The 24702-nt window shown below is 41.7% G+C and overlaps 1 protein-coding gene across 4 annotated transcripts in view; it reads right to left on the bottom strand.

The window, feature by feature from the left end:
* The window catches only part of POGLUT2 (protein O-glucosyltransferase 2), a 57085-nt gene that overhangs the window by 15499 nt on the left and 16884 nt on the right, over window positions 1-24702 (bottom strand). For all 4 annotated transcript variants that reach the window (XM_072135527.1, XM_072135526.1, XM_072135530.1 and 1 more), the window contains exons 5-6: window positions 21380-21549; window positions 12480-12717 (exon numbers count right to left, since the gene is read on the bottom strand). In XM_072135527.1, the coding sequence (XP_071991628.1) occupies window positions 12480-12717; window positions 21380-21549 (408 nt within the window). The remainder of the gene's footprint in view (window positions 1-12479; window positions 12718-21379; window positions 21550-24702) is intronic.

Genomic DNA, 24702 nt, shown 5'->3' with positions numbered 1-24702 from the left:
AGAATGTGCAAAGTCAGACATAAACTGGTGCAGGGGCTTTAATAAATGTGTTCAGAAACATGTTCGGAACATGCATATTGGTGTGAAAGTGGCTAAACACAAATAATTGTTCAAAACAGGGAAGCCCTTTAACACCTTTCCGCAACCATTACGTTTCCCTTAGAACTAGCTAGCACAACCTAAAAAAAATGTATAGTCAAAGGAAATTCAAAGCAATCTAGCTCTTTTGGAATCAATTATATAGCAACTAGAGATGAGCGAGCACTAAAATGCTCGGGTACTCGTTATTCGAGACGAACATTTCCCGATGCTCGAGTGCTCGTCTCGAATAACGAGCCCCATTGAAGTCAATGGGAGACTCGAGCATTTTTCAAGGGGACCAAGGCTCTGCACAGGGAAGCTTGGCCAAACACCTGGGAACCTCAGAAAAGGATGGAAACACCACGGAAATGGACAGGAAACAGCAGGGGCAGCATGCATGGATGCCTCTGAGGCTGCTTAATCGCACCATTATGCCAAAATTATGGGCAACAGCATGGCCATGACAGAGTGACAGAATGAAGCTAGATAGCATCTAAAACATCCAATAATTGACCCTGACACTATAGGGGACTTCATGCAGAGGCAGCGGCAGCAGCGGCAGGCTAGAGAGTGGCATGGCGACATACCCTAAATGGACTCAGGCTTCAAACCAATGGGTGGCAGAGAGGAACCAAAGGAGGTGAGCAAGAAGCGCTCAAATAATATTGGTACATGATAAAAGTTTGCCAGTATATTTTGTGGATTACACAGCAGGGTGGCGACAAAGTTAACATGGAAGCCATGAAAACAACCCAAAATTCTGCCTGACAAAGCTCGTTTGATAAGGGGACCATGTATGGAGGCAGTGAACTAGTAGTAGATTAAAGGTGCTGCAGTTAAAACTATGTTAGTTGGATCTTGGCATGGAGCTGGCGCTCCGCTGCCAGGCGAGCTTTCGCCAATCCAAGCCCGTGTCTCTAGGCTACTCCCCAAACAGCACTTCTAAGAACCTTTTGTATAAGATCAAGTGTAGTAGCGTTCTTATAAGTTTAGGATATGGCGGGTGAGGGGAATGTAAACAGAAGCGCAAGAAGCGCTGAAATAATATTGGTAAATGATAAAAGTTTGCCAGTATATTTTGTGGATAACACAGCTGGGTGGCGACAAAGTTAACAACTTTGATGTGGAATCCATGAAAACAACCCAAATTTCTGCCTGACACACCTCGTTTGATAAAGGGACGATGTATGGAGGCAGCTATATGGACGACTTTTGGAGGTAGCAATGGAGACAACGTGTGGAGGCTGCTATGGAGACAATTTAATTTGGATAGTGCCTGTATGTGGCAGTCCAAAAAAGTTTTCAAACCAGAGGAGCAGGTAGGTGGCCCTCCAGAAAAATGGAATAGATTGAGTGCCTGTATGTGGCAGTCCAAAAAAGTTTTCAAACCAGAGGAGCAGGTAGGTGGCCCTCCAGAAAAATGGAATAGATTGAGTGCCTGTATGTGGCAGTCCAAAAAAGTTTTCAAACCAGAGGAGCAGGTAGGTGGCCCTCCAGAAAAATGGAATAGATTGAGTGCCTGTATGTGGCAGTCCAAAAAAGTTTTCAAACCAGAGGAGCAGGTAGGTGGCCCTCCAGAAAAATTGAATAGATTGAGTGCCTGTATGAGGCACACCCAAAAATTGTTTAAAACAGAGGACCGGGTCGGTGGCCCTCCAGAAAAATTAAATGCATAAAGTACTATAGCTAGAGCCAGTGGGCCCTGTCAAAAAATAGCCAGTTTCCTCTGCTTTACTGTACAAAGAGGAGGAGAAGGAGGAAAATGAGGAGGAGTGGATAAATTATTCAGGTTGAGCTTCCTTCACCTGGTGGAGATTGGAAATTATGAGAAATCCAGGCTTTATTCATCTTAATAAGCGTCAGCCTGTCAGCGCTGTCAGTCGACAGGCGTGTACGCTTATCGGTGATGATGCCACCAGCTGCACTGAAAACCCGCTCGGACAAGACGCTAGCGGCAGGGCAGGCAAGAACCTCCAAGGCGTACAGCGCCAGTTCGTGCCACATGTCCAGCTTTGAAACCGAGTAGTTGTAGGGAGCTGTGTGATCATTTAGGACGATGGTATGGTCAGCTACGTACTCCCTCACCATCTTTCTGTAAAGATCAGCCCTACTCTGCCGAGACTGGGGACAGGTGACATTGTCTTGCTGGGGTGACATAAAGCTGGCAAAAGCCTTGTAAAGCGTACCCTTGCCAGTGCTGGACAAGCTGCCTGCTCGCCTACTCTCCCTCGCTACTTGTCCCGCAGAACTACGCACTCTGCCGCTAGCGCTGTCAGAAGGGAAATACTGTTTCAGCTTGTGCACCAGGGCCTGCTGGTATTCATGCATTCTCACACTCCTTTCCTCTCCAGGGATGAGAGTGGAAAGATTTTGCTTGTACCGTGGGTCCAGGACAGTAATCGGTGCTGGAATAAATTCTTTGAACGCGAGGGTCACGGGATAGGCAGCCTAGCATGAAATCTGCCATATGCGCCAGAGTACCAACGAGTAAGAATTCACTCCCCTCACTGGCCTGACTGTCCATTTCCTCCTCCTCCAACTCCTCCAACTCCTCTTCTTCTGCCCATACACGCTGAACAGTGAAGGACTCCACAATGGTCCCCTCTTGTGTCTCGCCAACATTCTCCTCCTCTTCCTCCTCATCCTCCTCCACCTCCACCTCCTCCGATATGCGCTGAGAAACAGACCTAAGGGTGCTTTGGCTATCAACAAGGGAATCTTCTTCCCCCGTCTCTTGTGACGAGCGCAAAGCTTCCGACTTCATGCTGATCAGAGATTTTTTCAACAGGCCAAGCAGCGGGATGGTGAGGCTGATGATGGCGGCATCGCCACTGACCATCTGTGTTGACTCCTCAAAGTTACTCAGCACCTGACAGATATCAGACATCCACGTCCACTCCTCATTGTAGACTTGAGGAAGCTGACTGACCTGACTACCAGTTCTGGTGGAAGTTGACATCTGGCAGTCTACAATCGCTCGGCGCTGCTGGTAAACTCTGGATAACATGGTCAGTGTTGAATTCCACCTCGTGGGCACGTCGCACAACAGTCGGTGAGCGGGCAGTTGGAGGCGGCGCTGCGCTGCCCTGAGAGTGGCAGCATCTGTGCTGGACTTCCTGAAATGCGCACAGATGCGGCGCACCTTTGTGAGCAAATCAGACAGATTGGGGTATGTCTTGAGGAAACACTGAACTATCAGATTTAACACATGGGCCAGGCATGGCACATGTGTCAGTCTGCCGAGTTGCAGAGCCGCCACCAGGTTACGGCCGTTGTCACACACAACCATGCCTGGCTTCAGGTTCAGCGGTGCCAGCCACAGATCAGTCTGCACCGTGATGCCCTGTAATAGTTCTTGGGCGGTGTGCCTTTTATCGCCTAGGCTCAGCAGTTTGAGCACCGCCTGCTGTCGCTTAGCGACGGCACTGCTGCTGTGCCTAGAGCTACCGACTGATGGCGCCATGCCCACGGATGGTAGTTCGGAGGAGGAGGTGGAGGAGGGGTGGGAGGAGGAGGAGGCATAGTAGGCCTGAAACACCTGGACCGAGGTAGGCCCCGCAATGCTTGGCGTCGGCAGTATATGACCAGCCGCAGGGTCAGACTCGGTCCCAGCCTCCACCAAGTTAACCCAATGTGCCGTCAGCGATATATAGTGGCCCTGCCCGGCAGCACTCGTCCACGTGTCCGTGGTCAGGTGGACCTTGTCAGAAACGGCGTTGGTCAGGGCACGGATGATGTTGTCTGACACGTGCTGGTGCAGGGCTGGGACGGCACATCGGGAAAAGTAGTGGCGGCTGGGGACCGAATACCGAGGGGCGGCCGCCGCCATGAGGTTGCGAAAGGCCTCGGTCTCTACTAGCCTATAGGGCAGCATCTCCAGGCTGAGCAATCTGGAGATGTGGACATTAAGGGCTTGGGCGTGCGGGTGGGTTGCACTATATTTGCGTTTCCGCTCCAGCGTCTGGGGTATGGAGAGCTGAACGCTGGTGGATGCTGTGGAGGATCGTGGAGGCGACGATGGGGTTTTTGTGGCAGGGTCCTGGGCAGGGGGCTGACTATCAGCTGACACAGGGGAAGGAGCAGTGGTGTGCACGGCCGGAGGTGAACGGGCTTGTTGCCACTGAGTGGGGTGTTTAGCAATCATATGCCTGCGCATACTGGTGGTAGTTAAGCTATTAGTGGTGGAACCCCTGCTGATCCTGGTTTGGCAAATGTTGCACACCACAGTCCGTCGGTCATCCGGTGTTTCCTTAAAGAACCTCCAGACTTCTGAAAATCTAGCCCTCGCCGCAGGAGCCCTCGCCACGGGAGCTTCACTAGTTGACACATTTGGCGCTGATGCACCAGGTCTGGCCCTGCCTCTCCGTCTGGCCCCACCACTGCCTCTTCCAACCTGTTCTGGTCGAGGACTCTCCTCCGTCTCAGAAGCACTGTGTTCACCCGGCCTATCAACCCAGCTTGGGTCTGTCACCTCATCATCCTCCGATCCCTCAGTCTGCTCCCCCCTCGGACTTCCTGCCCTGACAACAACTTCCCCACTGTCTGACAACCGTGTCTCCTCATCGTCGGACACCTCTTTACACACTTCTTCCACTACGTCAAGAAGGTCATCATCACCCACAGACTGCGACTGGTGGAAAACCTGGGCATCGGAAAATTGCTCAGCAGCAACCGGACAAGTGGTTTGTGACTGTGGGAAGGGTCCAGAAAACAGTTCCTCAGAGTATGCCGGTTCAAATGCCAAATTTTCCTGGGAGGGGGCAGACTGGGGGGGAGGAGGCTGAGGTGCAGGAGCTGGAGGAGTGCCGATTTCGGTGACATGGGTGGACTGCGTGGAAGACTGACTGGTGGACAAATTGCTCGAAGCATTGTCGGCAATCCACGACATCACCTGTTCGCACTGTTCTGGCCTCAACAGTGCTCTACCACGAGTCCCAGTAACTTCAGACATGAACCTAGGGAGTGTAGCTCTGCGGCGTTCCCCTGCTCCCTCATCAGCAGGTGGTGTCTCACCCCGCCCAGGACCACGGCCTCTGATTCCTGCAGTAGTTGGACGCCCACATCCCCGCCCTCGTCCTCTACCCCTAGCCCTCGGGTTAAACATTTTGAAAATGAAAGTTATAACTTTAATTTTTTTTTAACTTTTTTTTGTGTTTTTTTGTGTTTTTTAGTTTTTTTTTGTGTTTTTTAGTTTTTAAAACCAAACAATGCTATCCTATTGCTATGGCTATTTTCTAGCCAAGTATGAAAGCACACTGCTATGCCAGATGAGATGACGCTGAGTTATGAAAAAATAAACGTAAAATAAAAAGGAAATGGCAGACTGTGCCTAATTGAAATCCAACCCCTAATAAATTTTCCCACTTCGGTCTTTGCGATGGATATGTGCGTCACTAAGCGCTAAACACAGCGGTCGCAAGTCTCACTCCAAATTCCTGACAATTGGCTAGTATATGCACTGCAGCAAGGACAGCCACCAGCAGATCAACCAGAAATAAAATATATATAACGCTATTGTAGGCCTAAGTAAGCCGTTTGGATTCTCCTTTGGCTATTTTCTAGCCAAGTATGAAAGCACACTGATGAGATGACGCTGAGTTATGAAAAAATAAACGTAAATTAAAAAGGAAATGGCAGACTGTGCCTAATTGAAATCCAACCCCTAATAAATTTTCCCACTTCGGTCTTTGCGATGGATATGTGCGTCACTAAGCGCTAAACACAGCGGTCGCAAGTCTCACTCCAAATTTCTGACAATTGGCTAGTATATGCACTGCAGCAAGGACAGCCACCAGCAGATCAACCAGAAATAAAATATATATAACGCTATTGTAGGCGTAAGTAAGCCGTTTGGATTCTCCTTTGGCTATTTTCTAGCCAAGTATGAAAGCACACTGATGAGATGACGCTGAGTTATGAAAAAATAAACGTAAAATAAAAAGGAAATGGCAGACTGTGCCTAATTGAAATCCAACCCCTAATAAATTTTCCCACTTCGGTCTTTGCGATGGATATGTGCGTCACTAAGCACTAAACACAGCGGTCGCAAGTCTCACTCCAAATTCCTGACAATTGGCTAGTATATGCACTGCAGCAAGGACAGCCATCAGCAGATCAACCAGAAATAAAATATATATAACGCTATTGTAGGCGTAAGTAAGCCGTTTGGATTCTCCTTTGGCTATTTTCTAGCCAAGTATGAAAGCACACTGATGAGATGACGCTGAGTTATGAAAAAATAAACGTAAAATAAAAAGAAACTGCCAGACTGTGCCTAATTGAAATCCAACCCCTAATAAATTTTCCCACTTCGGTCTTTGCGATGGATATGTGCGTCACTAAGCGCAAAACACAGCGGTCGCAAGTCTCACTACAAATTGCTCACAATTTGCTAGTAGATGCACTGCAGCAAGGACAGCCACCAGCAGATCAACCAGAAATCAAATATATATAACGCTACTGTAGGCGTAAGTAAGCCGTTTGGATTCTCCTATGGCTATTTTCTAGCCAAGTATGAAAGCACACTGCTATGCCAGATGAGATGACGCTGAGTTATTAAAAAAATAAACGTAAAATAAAAAAGGAAATGGCAGACTGTGCCTAATTGAAATCCAACCCCTAATAAATTTTCCCACTTCGGTCTTTGCGATGGATATGTGCGTCACTAAGCGCAAAACACAGCGGTCGCAACTCTCACTACAAATTGCTCACAATTTGCTAGTAGATGCACTGCAGCAAGGACAGCCACCAGCAGATCAACCAGAAATCAAATATATATAACGCTACTGTAGGCATAAGTAAGCCGTTTGGATTCTCCTATGGCTATTTTCTAGCCAAGTATGAAAGCACACTGATGAGATGACGCTGAGTTATGAAAAAATAAACGTAAAATAAAAAGTAAATGGCAGACTGTGCCTAATTGAAATCAAACCCCTAATAAATTTTCCCACTTTGGTGTTTGAGGTGGATATGTGCGTCACTAAGAGCTAAACACAACGGTAGCAAGTCCCCCTGCAAATTCCTCACAATATGGTACTAGCTGCACTACTAGTGCCAGCAAGCCCAGCCACAAGCAAACAAAAAAAAAAAGTATAACGTTATTGTAGCCCTAAGAAGGGCTGTTGGGTTCTTGTTGAATCACTCCTGCCTAACACTATTCTAATAGAACACCCTAACGCTTTCCCTGACCAGCAGCAGCTCTCTCCCTAGCGGCATCCAGACACAGAATGATCCGAGCAGCGCGGGCAGCGGCTAGTCTATCCCAGGGTCACCTGATCTGGCCAGCCAACCACTGCTATCGACGTGTAAGGGTACCACGTCATGCTGGGTGGAGTGCAGAGTCTCCTGGCTTGTGATTGGCTCCGTTTCTGGCCGCCAAAAAGCAAAACGGCGGGAGCTGCCATTTTCTCGAGCGGGCAAAGTATTCGTCCGAGCAACGAGCAGTTTCGAGTACGCTAATGCTCGAACGAGCATCAAGCTCGGACGAGTATGTTCGCTCATCTCTAATAGCAACTTATCCTAATTGGTGACTCGTCTGTAATCGCAAAGTCTATTCCACCTCGGGTAGGTTTATCCTTAGCTTGTGTCTGGTTTCCGAGATTAGCTCAGTTCACTCTAAAGAACATGTGTAGTGTTGGTTCTGAGAAAAAGCATACGAAAATTTAATTTCCTGGCACAACCCAGTTTTTTGGGCATGTCACTGCACCCTTAATGCGTAACTAAACTTTTGACAAAATGACAAATATTACAGATAATAGTAGACTTTGTAATATAGTTCATTACAGAAATATGATGCCCTTCCTTTCTTCCTTATTTCTTTAAATCAGTTTTCTGTCCTGTTCTCCACTGACAGCTGAGAGATAAAGTTTCTTAAGTCTTTACAGACAGTCCCTGGATAGTCTAACTACCTCGGAGAACTAAGTGATCAAGGTAAATATTCTTCAGGTATGGAAAGAGTTAATCCTTACCTGTCTGAAGTGGACAGACCTCAAAAGGCTTACAGATACACAACATAATGGGGCACATTTACTGAGGGCTTTGCGCTGCACTTTTATTGGACTGTGCACCTTCTTCTAGGTTAAAACGGCTTGCACAGGTATTTAAGAAGTGTCTGCGCTGCTATTGTGTCGCACGCAACCCTTTTGTGGCGCAGCTGCAAGACACAAAAGAGACACAAATTAGGGGACGTGCCGTCATTTGGTCTTACTGATTTGGACCGAGCACCATATTTAACTTTCAAATTGTGTCGCGTCCTATGTTAAAGGTGCACCAGAGAAAAGATGGTGAATTCATGATTTCTGGTATACAATCTTAGTGAATTGGCCGCACCGAGCATAATAAACGGACAATGCACTTTTAGCGAACTATCCAACTTTTGTAAGTAAATTGGCCCATTGTGGGAGAAACTAGAAAAAAGTCACATGGAAGCTGCTTTACTTAATAAAGTATATTATAAAGTTTAATATTATCAATTGCACTATTTTTGTATGTAAAAAAACAGCTCCATGTTTTTAATTCTCTTCAAATAATATGGCCTCTAGCTAAAAAATGTTTTCATACGCTTTTGTTGTTGAGAAAGTTTTATTCCCATTGATCTGTATACCTAATAGCAAAGTTGAAAAACTTTGAATGTGCTGAGCACTCCCTGGGCACAAATTAGATTTGAAATGGGGGCAATCCTTTTTATAGGCCAACCTTGGTGACATTTACATAAGCAGGGCTGCTAAATGCTTCCCAAGTTTGGCATCTCAGCTTGAAGTACCTGTAACTCTTGAAAGCATCATGAATAAATAGCATGCTTCCTAAGGACAACAATGTTCAGATGGTAATTTAATCAACATAGAAATGAGTTCCGCCTAATTGCAACTGAATTGGATTTTATATAGTTAATTTCCCTGCACCCTGATTGCAGCACTGATGAACTGGAGAGCTCCAGACATGGCAGTGGTAATAACATCCCATTCAGTGTTACAAAAGATCCTCAATATATGCTGCCCATAAAACGTGGAACAGTTTAGACAGACAATCAGCCCTAGTGACTCGAGATGCCACACATACGCTGACAGATAAAATGATCTATGAGCACAGACTAGGCAGATATTCCCCATACTGATCTTCTCTATTATGACACAGCTTAAAGCATTTCAGCTGAAGAGAACTATATTGATCTATAAACGTCAGAAAACTCTGCTTTGACAACATAAAATGGAATTATGTGTTGCTTCAAGGAAGGGTAAATGATTCTTTTATTTTCCAAGAACCAATTTAGATTTATGGCTTGGGGAACAGAAGACAAGTTTTGTTTAGTCATTATTCTGGAGTTTGTCTTTAAATGCTTATAAAAAGGTCGTTGACCCCAGAACTTTTCACATCTCACTGCTGAGACAAAAGTATGTTTCTCAAGGAGAAATCTGCACAAGCAAGCAAGGTTTGCCATTTAGAGCTTTTTTTTTTTTTGCTTTAGTCCTCTAACATCATATAGAAGACAGCTCAGAAAACATGCACTTCAGGTTATCACTCTTCAGGTAAAGAACATGGACTACCAGTGAAAATATGGGTTACCCAGAGCTATAATTTTCTAATATCCTGGGGCTTAAAGGAAATCTACCATCTAAGGCTACATTCACACGAACATATGGGGGACGTATACGCGTGTGGCACCGTACCGTTCTGTAGCTCGTAGAAAGATAGGACATATCCTATCTTTTGTATTTCTATGGAGAGGGGCGGGGGTGAGCAGCGTTTATCCCCTGCTCCTCTCCCCAGTGCCAATGTATGCCAGCGGGAATACATCGTGTGAATGTAGTCAAACCTGATAAACCAGGGACACTTACTCATAGCACTTGTACAGTGCACAAGTGCTGAGGGAGCAGAAAGGAGAGAGACAGTGTAATGGTCTTCAAAGATAAATCACAGAGAGGCGCTAGTGTAACCCCTTAGGCATAATTTTAAAAGTTGATTTTAGAAGGAAGGAGGCCATGGATAACAAATATAAGAAGATAACCACAGTCACAGTGCCTGTATCTATGAGTAAGTGTCCCTGGTTTATAATGCTTGATTTGGATGATAGATTTCCTTTAATTCCCTTCTTGACCCACAAATATGGCATGTCACCTAGCCATACCGGATCCCTATGTTGCACTGTCTACAGTTTATTTTCTTTTGGGAGAGATTTACAAGTTTAGCTAATATCCAAAATCATGTCTTATGGCTTATTGAAAGTTGGGCATTGATGCAAAGGGCAATGCCTTTTTATGGTATTGCTGGTAGCTAAAATACAATACAATAAAGTTTACATCTAAAGCTGACATGGTGTCGTAATGGGAGAATAAATGGTTTTTCTTTAAAACAGTGAACATCTGAATATTTGTAGACCCCTGTTTGGATGCTGCAGGTCTGGATTCTTATGTTGTAAATTGCCCCACTAACCAGCCATTTTAAAACCACATTGATCAGAAGTTAAGACTTTGATCAGAAATATAAAGAAACATGGAAAAATGGTGTCATTTGAAAAACCTTCTGTTCATTTCTATAACATCTATATGTGAAACCTTTTATCTGTGTATAAACATACAAACAAGAAATATCGATGAGCAACAGCTATCCAGTTTATTGGACTGTCCTATTTGTCTGAAAGGGGCTTGAAGGAAACAATGTGCTTGCTGCCTAAAATGTTTTCAAATGCTGTATTCTAAATGTTAAACTTTTGGTAAATCTCTCCCATTAAATTTGACCAGAATGGGTTCCATAGAAAACAAAGATAAACTTGTAATCTAGCATCGGTTAACATAAAATTTTTATATAGATTTATAATACTTTATGCTGTCCTCTTAACATAAGAAATATGGCAGTAAAAGACTTTGGCTTTTGACTGAAAAATTCATTAAAACCATGTCATAACCATTAAAATGGTATATCTGTCACATAACCTAGAACTACAGCCTACAGCAGTCTAAATATTATTAGAAACATTGTTTTGTTCCAGAATCTTGTCTCCATTGTAAAAAGGACCATATACATTACGTCAAGGTCATCACATAGCAGGTGCCCTTAAGTGAGTCTCCTGTCTAGTCTTATCTGTTCTAGATCACTCAAGAATGTCACCAAACTGTACTATTACACAGTTAAAATATTATGCTACGATATGTAAAGAATCCTATCTTTCTCTCAGAGGTAGAAGTAGTGGGGTGTTCAGGTTTCAACCAGGATATATTTTATATGCCAATATGTCTAGCAGTTTAAGAGTACTGCCGACCAAAGTCTCTATTGTGCAAGAGCCATACGCACCTTCACACCGCTGGTTTCCCTTCACATATCACGAGTTGTACGCCTCATAATTGTTATACTACCTCTCTATTAAGATAACTACAATGACTATGTCTTTTATAGCAAATATCTAACTTTATCAGATGATACATCTTTGTTATATTATCACTGTAAAGATAATACAATCTTCTTTAGTAAATCTAGATACATTTCTAGATAGGCAGTATGTACATATTACTTTTACATCTACACAAACAAGAAACATTATATAAAAGTAATAGCAAATACAGAGTTAAAGAAATCTACCATTTGTTTTTATGCACTGTGAACCAAACATACCTTGAGAATGCTGTAGCTAAACTGATGCATAAACATATCTTGTTTAATCCCTGAACCTGGTGGTTTTGCTGAAAAAATAATTATAAAATTCGGGCTCTTGGGAAAGCTGGGTGCAGACTATCTTCTGTACATAAAAGAGCTGTCTGAACTGTCCAGACAGTACTAATCGACCTGAGATGGATGACTCAAACACAGCAGCTGGGGGATGGTGCAGCAATTGATTACTTCTGCCTATCAGAGACAACACAGTAATGACGTATTCTCAGCATTTACTGGGCAGGACAAGGCTGGAGCATTGCATAACTAGGGTAAGAGGAGAGCACTGAGCCAGCCAAAGGAGCGACAGAGACTCATTATTTTTTAATCTCATCATAATTTTATGAATGTTTTTTCAGAAAAAGCACTCAGTTTAGGGATTAAACAAGATATGTTTCTGCATCAGTGAAGCTACAGCATTCTGTTGTCTCATCTGTTTTGGTATAGAGGTGAATGTGAACTATGGAAATAGCATGTCACAGTGGGTAATGCTATATCCTAAACAAGATGGCTATCTTGCTCACTTTAGAGACAATCTCTTTAATAACCCAAGCACTTCACCGATCAGCCTGGGTAAGCTGTGGCTCCATATGTTTTGATGTTGTCCATATGTCATATGTCCATAAACTTCATATGTCCATAAAGGTCATATATTCTAGAGACCTTTATGGAGAAAGTGGAGAAGAAAAGTAAGAATGTAGTTCAGAAGGCATGTATATTTCTGTTTCCTCAAGTGAGGCTTACTGTATGATACTTACCTTAAAAAAATCAAAAAATGGTATTGGTTGCACAATTGGACCATAGAGGTTCTCGTCATGTTTGAAGAAAAAGAAGTGTGTAAAAGCAGCATCTATCATGTCTGGATGTTTTTTGCTCATTTTCACCAGTTCAAGTCTCTCTTTACAGCTGTCACGTCCTCTCCAAAAGGCTGTGTTGTTCTTCTCCTCCCATTTAGGGCCAGTGTGTGCCTGAACAGACATCATATCTAGACTCACCCTATGGAAATAATACGAGGAATGGATATACACAAAATGTACTGAACTATTAATTCATTTTCTTTTAGGATCAATTTTAAGGGGTTTCCTGGGATAAAATTATGAATAATCAGCGATGACACTACAAACAGGAGGGAGCCAGAAGCAGACTGTTCATTCTATAGAGGCTGTGCAGGTTCAGGCCCCACTGCAGTGAATGGGAACTGAGTATAAAGTGAGCCTTGATGGCCTCTACACTATAGACGTAGCCTTCTGATTCTGATTCCATCCCTACTGTAGTTGCATGCCATCAGCTGATCCGCAGGATTGCCAGGTGTTGTAACTCAGCCAATCATGTCCTATGGACAGGACAATAACTGCTTTAGCCTGGAAACTCCCTTTACAAATCAATTTAACATATTAAAAATTCCGGAAGTTTCAAAATAAGTCATCAGAAAAACAAAGTAACCATAATAGAGGTGAAATCACTTAAATCAATTTTCTTGGACTTTCAGCAATGCCAAATCATATACATATAGAATCATCTTGGACTAAAACGATAAGCACAGAACCTTACCCGCAATAACTGATTCAAGTTTTGTATCCAAATATGGGCACATTACTTCACCAGCATTACAACCTTCAATCCCAGCCTGACCACAGATCTGATCTGAATAATGTGGCCATATAATGTGCTTTGGGGTTATAGCTCGAACTCTGGGGGTGGTGTTTCTGCATTGTCTATCACTGACAGCACTGATCTCATAGTGTCAGAATCAGCAGGGACACATCTCAAACTGGTAACACCCACTTGGCTAATTACTTACTAAATATCTAGAATGAATAACAAAGGAGCTGCACAACATAGAGTTATAAATAAAAAGATGGACAAGAATAATAAATAACTATTAAATTCATTGGGATAGAAATAATTACATAAAGTACCAAGTCACAAGTGGTAACAAGTTCTCTTTTATGTGGCTCTAAGTGGTCCAGAATTACTCTCAAAAACAAGTGGCTGAACAAACACAATTCAATAAAGTAATTACATGGCTCGTTGTAACATAATCATTTCATTCATTGGTGCTTAATGTAAGCATATAAGTATGGAGGCACTGACACAAAAACACCATAAAAAGATACAGATGGCAACAGAAAATCTGTTCACATTAGTCAGTCTCTTCATAACTAGAAATGCTTTATCACAATGCTTTATTGTCTGAATAATTCTGAATAATTTACTTCTCTAAAGGAATAAAACAAAAGAATGCTTGTTAAGATTTAATGAGCACAGCGGAATATATGCTTAACTACTGCCTAGAAAGCATATAGTAGACCATGAACACTGTGGAGTAAGAGATCACAGAGGTTTTTACATCTTTTTTGGCTGTTGGGCTTTGGGGTGGATAATATTATTTAGCACTAGCCATATTTATCTATAGATCACAACTTTGACACATCTGATTGTGAAAACATGGATCACCTTTCTATCACCAATTTACATATTTGCAGTATTTAAAGGATATAACGTAAATGTCTGATAGTCAAGTCCCACAGCCCTTATTCTTAAAATGGGTTAAAATGCGGTGTGAATGGCTCCTTTATCCCAAAGGAAAGAGAATAACAAGATGGCAGTGCAGATCTGTCCTCTATTCACTTCAAGTTGTTCTAGATGAGCTAGTCTCACTGTTTCCAATAGGACCAAATGAAGGTGGGTTGGGATTACATCTGCTTGGCACAGTACATTTACAGCACAGAGTGGGAAGGGGTTAAAGTACCCCTTCCTATTTTTTGTACTGTGTGTGTAAGTGTGGGTGGGGGGCGGGATATTAGGTAATTTACCAATATACATACAGGCAGTCCCCGGGTTACATACAAGATAGGGTCTGGAGGTTTGTTCTTAAGTTGAATTTGTATGTAAGTCGAACCTGTATATTTTATAATGGTAGCTCCAGACAAAAAAAAATTTGGACCCAGTGACAATTGGAGTTTAAACATTTTTTGCTGTAATGGGACCAGGTATTATCTATAAAGCTTCATTACAGACTCCTTACAGCTGATCATTGTAGTCTGGGACTATAGTAAAGCATTCAGAGAACTTCACCAGAGGTCAGAGGGGTCTGTCTGTAACTATGGGTTGTCTGTAAGTCGGGTGTCCTTAAGTAGGGGACCGCCTGTATATTCATAGTTTTGAACAGCTTTCTTGAAATCTAAAGTAAAGCCCCTGGTTCAGAAATGTCTTTTACCTCATCAGCTGCCATTCCTGCCCGTTAAATGGAAGCAGCGGAGGGTCAGCTGAATTCTAATCTGTCCACAAACAGTCTACCTTCCAGGACCTTATTATAGTATTAATAAATACAAGCTTAGGGAATTGTTTCTTACATCCATGATTTCCATGAATGCCTCACATAGCCATTGATTTCTATTGGAGCATTCCCGATGGCTTGTATTTTTACTGATCCGTTGTCTGTGGAAAATATGATGAAACATGTCCTATTTTTTTCACAGATGCGGAAGGCAATAGAATAGTCTATCAAAAGCTGATGAAACATCCATTTTTTTCACTGATGAGGCTGAAAAACCAGGTGTGATGTTTTCAAAGGAATGTTAAACCTTCAGTTTCTTTTGCAGACAAAGAGACAAAAAGTATGCATCATGGAGACGCAACGGAAGAAAAACGGAGACAAAACGCAACGGATGTGCAATTGAAGCTGAGCAATGTGAAAGAGCCCTTACGGTGCTGGAAAGTAGATTGGTACTGGATAGTAAGAACTCTTTCACACTGACATTGTTCTTCACGTCGGTGGGTCAGTGATTTCCATGGATGCCTTATAAAGCTATTTATCTCTATGAGTGTTTACACATTGGCTTGTACAGGCGGTCCCCTACTTAAGGACACCCGACTTACAGACAACCCATAGTTACAGACGGACCCCTCTGCCCACTGTGACCTCTGGTGAAGCTCTCTGGATGCTTTAAAATAGTCCCAGATTGCAATAATCAGCTTAAAATTGTCTGTAATGAAGCTTTATTGATAATTCTTGGTCCTATTACAGCAAAAAAATTTGAAACTCCAATTGTCACTGGGGCAAAAAAAAAAAATTGTCGGGAACTACAATGATAAAATATACAGTTTCGACTTACATACAAATTCAACTTAAGAACAAACCTACAGTCCCTATCTTGTACGTAACCCGGGGACTGCCTGTATTTTCACTGATCTGTTGTCCGTGGAAAAAATTATGAAACATGTCCTTTTTTTTTCACTGATGCGGATAACAGAAGGCAATAGAAGTCTATGCATCCGCAAAAAAAAACACATGCTACAACTTTTTTTTTTCACTGATGATGCTGAAAAACCAGGTGTGATGTTTACAAAGCAATCTTAAACCTTTCATTTTTTTTTCTTGGTGGACTCGGAGCCAAAACGAAGACCAAACGAAGGCAAAACAGGAACAAAACGGAGGCAAAACTGATCCGTTGTCAATTTGAAAGATCACATGACCCTCCATCTCCTGCCTTTTTATGGACTGGAACGACATTTCTGAACCAGGAGGGTTTACTTTACATATGAAGAAAGCAGTTCAGCTCATTTAATAGCAATAATTACCGTATTTTCTGGACTATAAGACGCACTTTTTTTCCCCAGAAGATGGGGAAAAAACAGTGGTGCGTCTTATAGTCTGGATGTAGCTGCAGGAGGGAATGGAGGGCACCCGGCTGCGCTCTGCCAGCTAATGCTGGCAGTAAGCGCAGCCCTTCACAGTGAAGCGCAGCGGCTGTACTGAGTGCCGCTGCGCTCCTCTCCTCCTCTCAGCCCTCCACTGCTGGAGGGAATGGATGGCAGCACCCATGCGCTCTGCCGTCCACAGGGCACCGATATACAGGAGCTTTGTGGCAGAGCAGGAGCGCAGCAGTGGAGAGAGAGGGGGAGGAGAAAGGCACGGACTCTGTGGCCAATCCCCGCTCGGCTTGTAAGTAGCCCGGGAGGTTCAGAGGGAAGAGAGAACATGAAGGCTGCCGGCAACTTGAGAAGAGGAACCTATACAGAGCTGTGTGCAGTGTCTGACCTGTAACTTCTCACAGGATCAGATAAGTGATAAGTGCTCCCTTCCCCCGGTCTCTGCTCTCACACTCTTAACCCCTTGTTGCCTGGTATGTAGTGGCTGCTGTCTTGTAAAGGTAATTTATCCCACAGACCAAGCTCTTGTGGCCATTGTACAAGGACTGTCACCTCCTGTGTCCCCTCCTCCTCATAGATTGTAAGCTCTTGTGACCATTGTCACATATACTCATACCTATGCAGCCCTGGTAACTCTTGAGACCCCCTGAATACATGCCAACATAATTCTATCTAAAGATAGATGGCGGTGCCCGGGAGAGGAGGAGGGTGTGACCACTGCTTGCCCCTGCCCCTCTCCAAAGAGAAACATGGCTGCACTGCACCGCCCAGTTACTTTACTGTTTACTTTATTAAATATTTTAGCATACTATTTGGGGAAAAAACCATTTTTTCTTATTTCTCCTCCTCTAAAACCATGGTGCGTCTTATGGTCCAGTGCGTCTTATAGTCCGAAAAATACGGTAACTTTTCTCGCACCATCTATGAATTAAAAGTATGTTAATATAAAGTATAATATCAATGTGCACACTAAAGTAAATGCCAATATGCTATAAATCATATTTTCTTTCTTGATTGTACTAATTTAACCCCTTAACGACCCACCTTTCCATTTTTCACTCCCCACCTTTAAAGATCTATAACTTTTTTATTTTTCAAAGTAAAGAACTGAGTGAGGGCTTTTTTTCTGCATAACAAATTGCACTTTATAGTGACATAGTATCCCTGTGTCGGTATGATCACAGGGATACTACATTTATATAGGCTTTATACTGTTTTCATACATTTACAAAAATTACAACCTCCTGTGCAAAAAAAAAAAAAATTCATTTTGCCATCCTAAAGCACTAATTAGGCGATACCTAAAATGTTTATGACTTTTTTACTGTTTATTTTTATATCAGGGGGTGAATTTTTATGTTGTTTTATTTATTTATTTATTTGTTTAACTATTTTTCAGACCTCCTAGGGCAGTGATGGCGAACCTTTTAGCGGCCGAGTGCCCAAACTGCAAACCAAAAACCCCCTTATTTATTGCGAGGTGCCATCCAAAAGTTAAAGCAGTAACTTATTGCTCCCTGTTCAACAACTTTCAATCATATTGGCCTCCTGAGGACAGTAACACAGTAGAAAGATGGAAAATTTGCATCATTTTAGCTTCTTTCCAGTGTCCCTCTGTAGACCTGTAGGGGCCAGCAGAAGGTCCTCCAAAGATAATTTGGCCCTGTCTACTCATTCTCCCTTTACCTACACTCCCAAGTAGCGAAGTAAGTATCAAAATATGACTGAAAGCAGTATCTTTTAAGTTGCTTGGAACTGCAGGAAGATTCTTTGAGTCCTGTCTGGTGTGCTGGGGCGATGGCCCGGGTGCCCACAGAATGGGCTCTGAGTGCCACCTCTGGCACCCGTGCCATAGGTTCGCCACCACTGTCCTAGGGGTTCCCAAACTTCAACCAAAAGCCACTTATTTATTGCAAAGTGGCAACACAGCAATTTAAGCAGTAATATATTTCTCCTTGTTCATTGACAACTTTCAATCATTCAGCCTCCCAAGTACACCAACGCAGTTAAAAGGAGGAAGGCAAATTCATCTATCATTGTGGGAAGGTTCTGCAGGCAGATTCTTTGAGTTGTATCTGGTGAACTTCATTCTGGGGTGATGGCCTGCGTGCCCACAAAAAGGGCTCAGAGTGCCGCCTCTGGCACCCGTGCCATAGGTTCGCCAACCCTGTCCTTGGGTACTTTAATCATAGGTTGTCTTATTGATCCTACCATATACTGCCATACCATAGTATGGCAGTATATGGGGATTTTATATCAGTTATAGGGAAAGGGTGGTGAATTATCATTTTTTTTTAATTAATTTATTTTTTTAAGTTTTTATTACCGTTTTTCAGACCTACTAGGGTACTTTAACCATAGGTTGTATGATTGATCGTACCATATACTGCCATACTATAGTATGGCAGTATATGAGGATTATAGTGACTATTTATTACAAAGTGCCTCATTGTAACAAAAGGCCAGAAAACATGTAGACAGATCATTTCTCCCCAATGACAACTCGGGAAGCTAACATGTCGGCACCCATGCACCGCCGTCTCTTTACCACTGCCAGCAGCTTTGCCGGGATAGATCGAAGGGTTAACACCCACCTTGTACACCCGCAACCGATGTGTGACATACTAATATGTGAATTTGGATTGGTGGATACGTACTAATATGTCACATTTCAATAAGGGGTTAAATAAACAAAATATTTACATTTATAGCGGATGGTTCCTAAAAATGTATCTATTATGATTTTTCTCTCATTACCTATTTCATATCCGAGTGTTTTTCTAGAGCACACCCAAACTATGAAGGACATGAATACAGTTAAGGAGCTCCCCTAAAAATGTACAAAACATTTAATAGATGTATATTGGTAAATTACCTAATATCCCGCTCCACGTACACACACACATTATATAAGACATGAGGTACAGTGGCCAACCCCTTTAAAAGGTGAATCCTCCTATAGTTCCCTGAATCTCACATTGTCTTGAAAGTCAAAATGCTTAAACAGTTCCCAAACAGTTGAAGTCTTGCACCACCTAAGCCTACTAAACAGCTATGCACATTAAAAGGTAATAAAAAATTCCCAAGAATAAATGTAAACTAAAGCAGGAACACCACAAAATGATAATGTCTTATATATATAATTCACCATGTTTTTATTATGTATTTACTGGTGTTTGGTGGGTTTAATAAGGACATCATCATGTTTTTTTGGGGGGGATTTATGTCACAGTTTTTTGCCTAAAGGGGATCTGTCATTGGTTTTGTCTTAAGACTGTGAGTTGGCACCCACGTGTAATCAAACCTTTTTGTATGTTACTCTATAAGCTACAGACAGATAAGGTGTTTATTCAGGAGGGAGGCATATAGCTTCATTAGCAGAGCTGAGATTGTCATTGGGGCAGATTTATCAAGCTGTCTGAAAGTCAGAATATTTCTAGTTGCCCATGGCAACCAATCACAACTCAGCTTTCATTTTACCAGTGCTCATGAATATTTTAAAGGGGAGCTTTGATTGGTTGCCATGGGCAACTAGAAATATTCAAACAGCTTGATAAATCTGCCCCATTGTGTTTTATATCCATCTCATGGATATCATCCATGATTTGATTTGTCATCTCTGATTTGTCTCATCTCTCTTTTTTATGTGTCAGATAAAATAGTAGAATGTTCAGAAGCAAAATAAAAGTGTAGATACACCCTTTACCCTAATGATATAAACACATTGTCAGCACACAGCATCTCATAGCACAGAGGCATCAAGAAGTGTCTGCTTAGAGAGTCCCCGCCCACACTCTGGAATCTTAGGCCCCTTCCACACTTGCGTTGCAGATCACGTCAGAGTTTGATCAGAGTGCGATCAGTGTTTGGTCAGTGAAAAACGCACATTTTGCATCAGAGTGCAATCAGTTTTCAGTCAGAGTTTGTTCAGTGTCTCAGTTTTTCACGCGCGTTTTCAATGCAATTTCAATGCGTTTTTCACGCGCGTTTTCTGCGCGTGAAAGGACTCAGGACTGAGCTCTATCTTTTCTATGGCAATTGCTGCGTGAAAAACGCATTGCACTTGCATTGCACTTGCAAGTGTCTCAGAGTGCAATGTGTTTTTGATGCATCTCCATAGACTTGTATGGTGCATTTTTCACGTGCGTGACTTGCAAAAGTAGAGCATGTCGAGATTTAAACGTGCGTTAAAAAAAATGTGTGTGTGTGCGTGAAAAAAAATGCAAGTCTGAAAAGGCCCATTGATTACAATGGGTCAGAGTGCAATGCAAGTTCTGCGCGTCAAAAGCACGCGCAGAAAACACACGTGAAAAACGCAAGTGTGGAAGGGGCCTTACGCTGACCATCACTTATAGGAGTTATAGAAGCTAAAGCAGCACTAAAACATTGTAAAATTGTAATGACAGTAAGATTAAACAAAATCTTTATTGTGTTAACAAGAGATTAAAATTTGAGAACTGTATTTCATGGGCAAACCCTTCTAAGGGTCTTTCCAACTTTGAACTCTACATTATAGAGTAGTTGGATAACTTAATAAATGCTGTACATTTTATCTATAGACAGTTTTACTTACACACTTCATTTAGACACATTCTTTCTTTTCATGAGCATTTTTCAAAGTGAAAAACTCTACTGTTACATGTTAATAGGCTTAATGAGAAAATAAAACTAGAAAGTGTCCAGAAGAATGCGGATGTTACAGTAAGTGATTTCTGATAAGTTTAAACACACACACACAAAAAAGACTGTGCAAATTTAGCCTCATGGTCAAAAGCTGCACACACAATTCTAAATTCTGAACGCAGTTCTTTACAATGAGATGTATATACAACATGTGAACGCAAACCCACGCTGCAATCACATGATGATTTTTCCGTAGCAACTTTTGATAGAGTCAGCAGACGCAGCATGAATGCTGTTTGAAGATGCATATGTTAAAAACTCTTTAACCCCTTATTTCTGTTACTGAATAAAAATGAATTACACACAAGGACTGAATTACCTTCCCATGGTTTCTAGTACAGAGTCTGTCAGGTCATATGTGGGCATCACAATATCCTTTGTTTCTAGAGATCCACACCAGGAGAAGATGGGGTGAAAGGGTGGTACTTTCCTCTTCTCTAATGGCCAGTCCCCTAAATTCACAAAAAATTCAATATCTGGAACTTTTACCTGTAAGATAAATACATTGGAATGAAAACCTATTTTTATGAACATAAATTGCAATGAATATTACACGTGGTGACATCTGTAAGGTAAATCTTAGAACCTTTACACCTAAGAAATAATGAAAGTCCTCGTTATGTGGATAAGGCATGTTCTGCAGTGCATATTGTGGTGAATGCTGCCATCTGCTGAATCTTTGGATAGTATTTATCCAAAAAAAAAAACACATCATAACATAAGCATAATAAACTTGAGTTTTCTATCCCATGTACTGACAGCTACATGGGGCTCCAGGAACCCTGTAGTACCAGCCTGGGTGTTCAACAAACACTGGCCACTTCATTCTGTAACAATGGATATTTCCTTTTCTGTGGCAGCCATAAACACAATCCGGATGTGAGATCAACCCCTTCGCGTTACAGCCTTTTTTTGTTCATTTTTCGCTCTCCACCTTAAAAAAATGTATAACTTTTTCATTTTTCAGTGTACAGAGCTGTGTGAGTGCTTATTTTCTGTGCAAGTAATTTTAATTCTCAGTAACGTTATTTATTATCCCGTACCCTGTACTGGGAAGCTGGAAAAAAACATTCCAAATGTGGTAACTGGCGAAAAAACGCATTTGCGTCACTTTCTTGTAGGCTCAGTTTTTACGACATTCCCTTTTCGCTCCTAATGATACATCTACTTTATTCTATGATTCAGTATTACCACGGTGATACCAAATTTATACAGGTTTTATTGTGATTTAAAACATTTTCAAAAATTAAAACAATGTGTACAATAAACATTTTTTCATTTTGCCATCTTCTAACGCTGATAACTATTTCAAACTTTGCTGTATGGAGCTCTGTAATATGTCATTTTTTGCAAGATGAGCTGATGTTTTCATTGCTACCATTTTGAGGACTGTGCAACCTTTTGATCACTCTGTATAGAAATTTTTATTTCATGTAAAATGGCATAAAAGTGGCGTTTCGGACATGTGGGGACTATTTTCCATTATGGGGTTCACCTCGGGGAATATATTTTGATGGATCAGGCATTTTTGGATGCGGCAATACATGTTTGTGACTTTTACTGTTTATGTATTTTTGTTTTAACTTTGTTTAAACTTTTTTACTTTTTTTCTAGACCCTCTAGAGTATTTTAACCCTGGGCAGTCTGATCTATTCTACCATATACTGCACTACTACTGTATTGCAGTACAGGCGGTCCCCTACTTAAGAACACTCGACTTACATACGACCCCTAGTTACAAACGGACCTCTGGATATTGGTAATTTATTGTACTTTAGTCCTAGGCTACAATGATCAGCTATAACAGTTGTCCGTAATGAAGCTTTACTGTTAATATTGATTCTTATGACAACCCAACATTTTTAAAATCCAATTGTCACAGAGACCAAAAAAGCTCTGGCTGGGGTTACAATGATAAAATATACAGTTCCGACTTACATACAAATTCAACTTAAGAACAAACCTACAGACCCTATCTTGTATGTAACCCGGGGAATGCCTGTATAAGGTGTTTTTACACATGATTCGTTACACTAGCACATTGTTACAAAACGGCAGAAACCATACAGCCTTGGGTCTTACAAAGGCTCGAGTCTGTCATGGCAAGTGATTGCCGCTCCCCAATGATGTCACTGGAAGTAACAACCAAAACAAAAAGGACCCATTTCTTAAATGTCGCTGGAATTAATACCTCTGCGCTGTAATAGAGCATTAAGTGGTTCAAGGGGAGATTCTCCTTTTTGTTTTTAGGTGCCACAGTTCAGAAGATAAGTATGTCTGTATGAAGTATGACCCCCTCCAGACTGTCACTTGAAGACAGAATGGATAAGAACTGCAGGGAGAAAGAGTTTTTTGAAGCACTCTATGCATCTGTAGTATCCTGGGGAAGGGTGACAGATTGATGAAATACATATATTTAACATATTTTGGTAAATATTTATTCAATTTTACTACTTGATAAAAAAAAAACTTTAATGGGAAAAATAAAATGTTTTCAAATTTTTTAATCATTTGTCTGCTAATTTTCTAAAGGAAAATCATGTAGTAAATAAAAACTACACTACCATGTTAAAGTCTCATAGGTCATGAAAAAAACAAAGTAAAGATTGTCATGATATGTCAAGCTATTCTAAAGATATCATCAATTAACCCCTTAAACGACATCTACCACCAGATTACTCCAACAACAATCCATCTCTGCCCACACCTTCTCGCTCCTCCCTGGCAGCCAAGGATGTCGCTTTGAAGTAGCGCTGAGTATGGCACATTCTGGACTGTCTTGGACTGTGCTGTGCACAGAAAGGGCTCTTGAGTGCCACTTCTGGAACCTGTGCCATAGGTTCGCCACCACTGCTCTAAGGTAATGAGCATGATTTTGTGGACAGCTCATTTTCACCTTCAGGATACAGACTGATTTATCAAATATGCCTGTGATAACATTAGAATACTTTAAGGGGGTTATCCGAGTTTGCCAGCCGGAAGCTCCCATCCGACACCATCTCTCAGCGCTTACAATGCTGAGAGATAGGGACGGATGGGAGGAGCTGGCCACATCGCGGACCGGAAGCTCCCTGTGCGCGGGATATCGGCAGCATCGGAGGGGGTAAGTACATGTTTATTATTTTTAAATAGCCCATCCCTGCACTGCCCTAATTTATTAATTAACTCGGATAACCCCTTTAACTTACCGAGTTTATTTTCAGACAGTTTTTTCATGATGTGTTGTACTTCCCATTCACTATATTTTGCTTGAAAAGATTTCCACTTATTTATTGACATAGTTTTTTATATTTTATTGTATTAGGACATTAGGAGTCTCACAGTTCGAACAGCGATTTTCCTAATTTTGTTGTAAATTTCAGATTATATTATTTTAGAGGACAATTCTTCTTTATAGGAGTTTTAAAAGTTCTATTTATTAGGAACCTCCATAAATCAACCAATTTACAAAACTGCACCCCTCAAACTATTCAAAACAGCCTTTGGTAAACTTGAAGTAAGAAGTAAAACAACATGAAGGTTGGAATTTCCAAATTTTGACAATAAAATGATTATTTAGGCCTAAAATGTACACATTCACACAGGATAAAATGAGAAACTACATTTCAGATTTTGTTGTGCAGTTTAATTCTTTAATTATAT

This window comes from Engystomops pustulosus, chromosome 2 (genome assembly GCF_040894005.1).
Source record: "Engystomops pustulosus chromosome 2, aEngPut4.maternal, whole genome shotgun sequence".
NCBI classification, from domain to species: Eukaryota; Metazoa; Chordata; class Amphibia; order Anura; family Leptodactylidae; genus Engystomops; species Engystomops pustulosus.
This window is presented reverse-complemented; position numbering and strand designations above follow the sequence as displayed.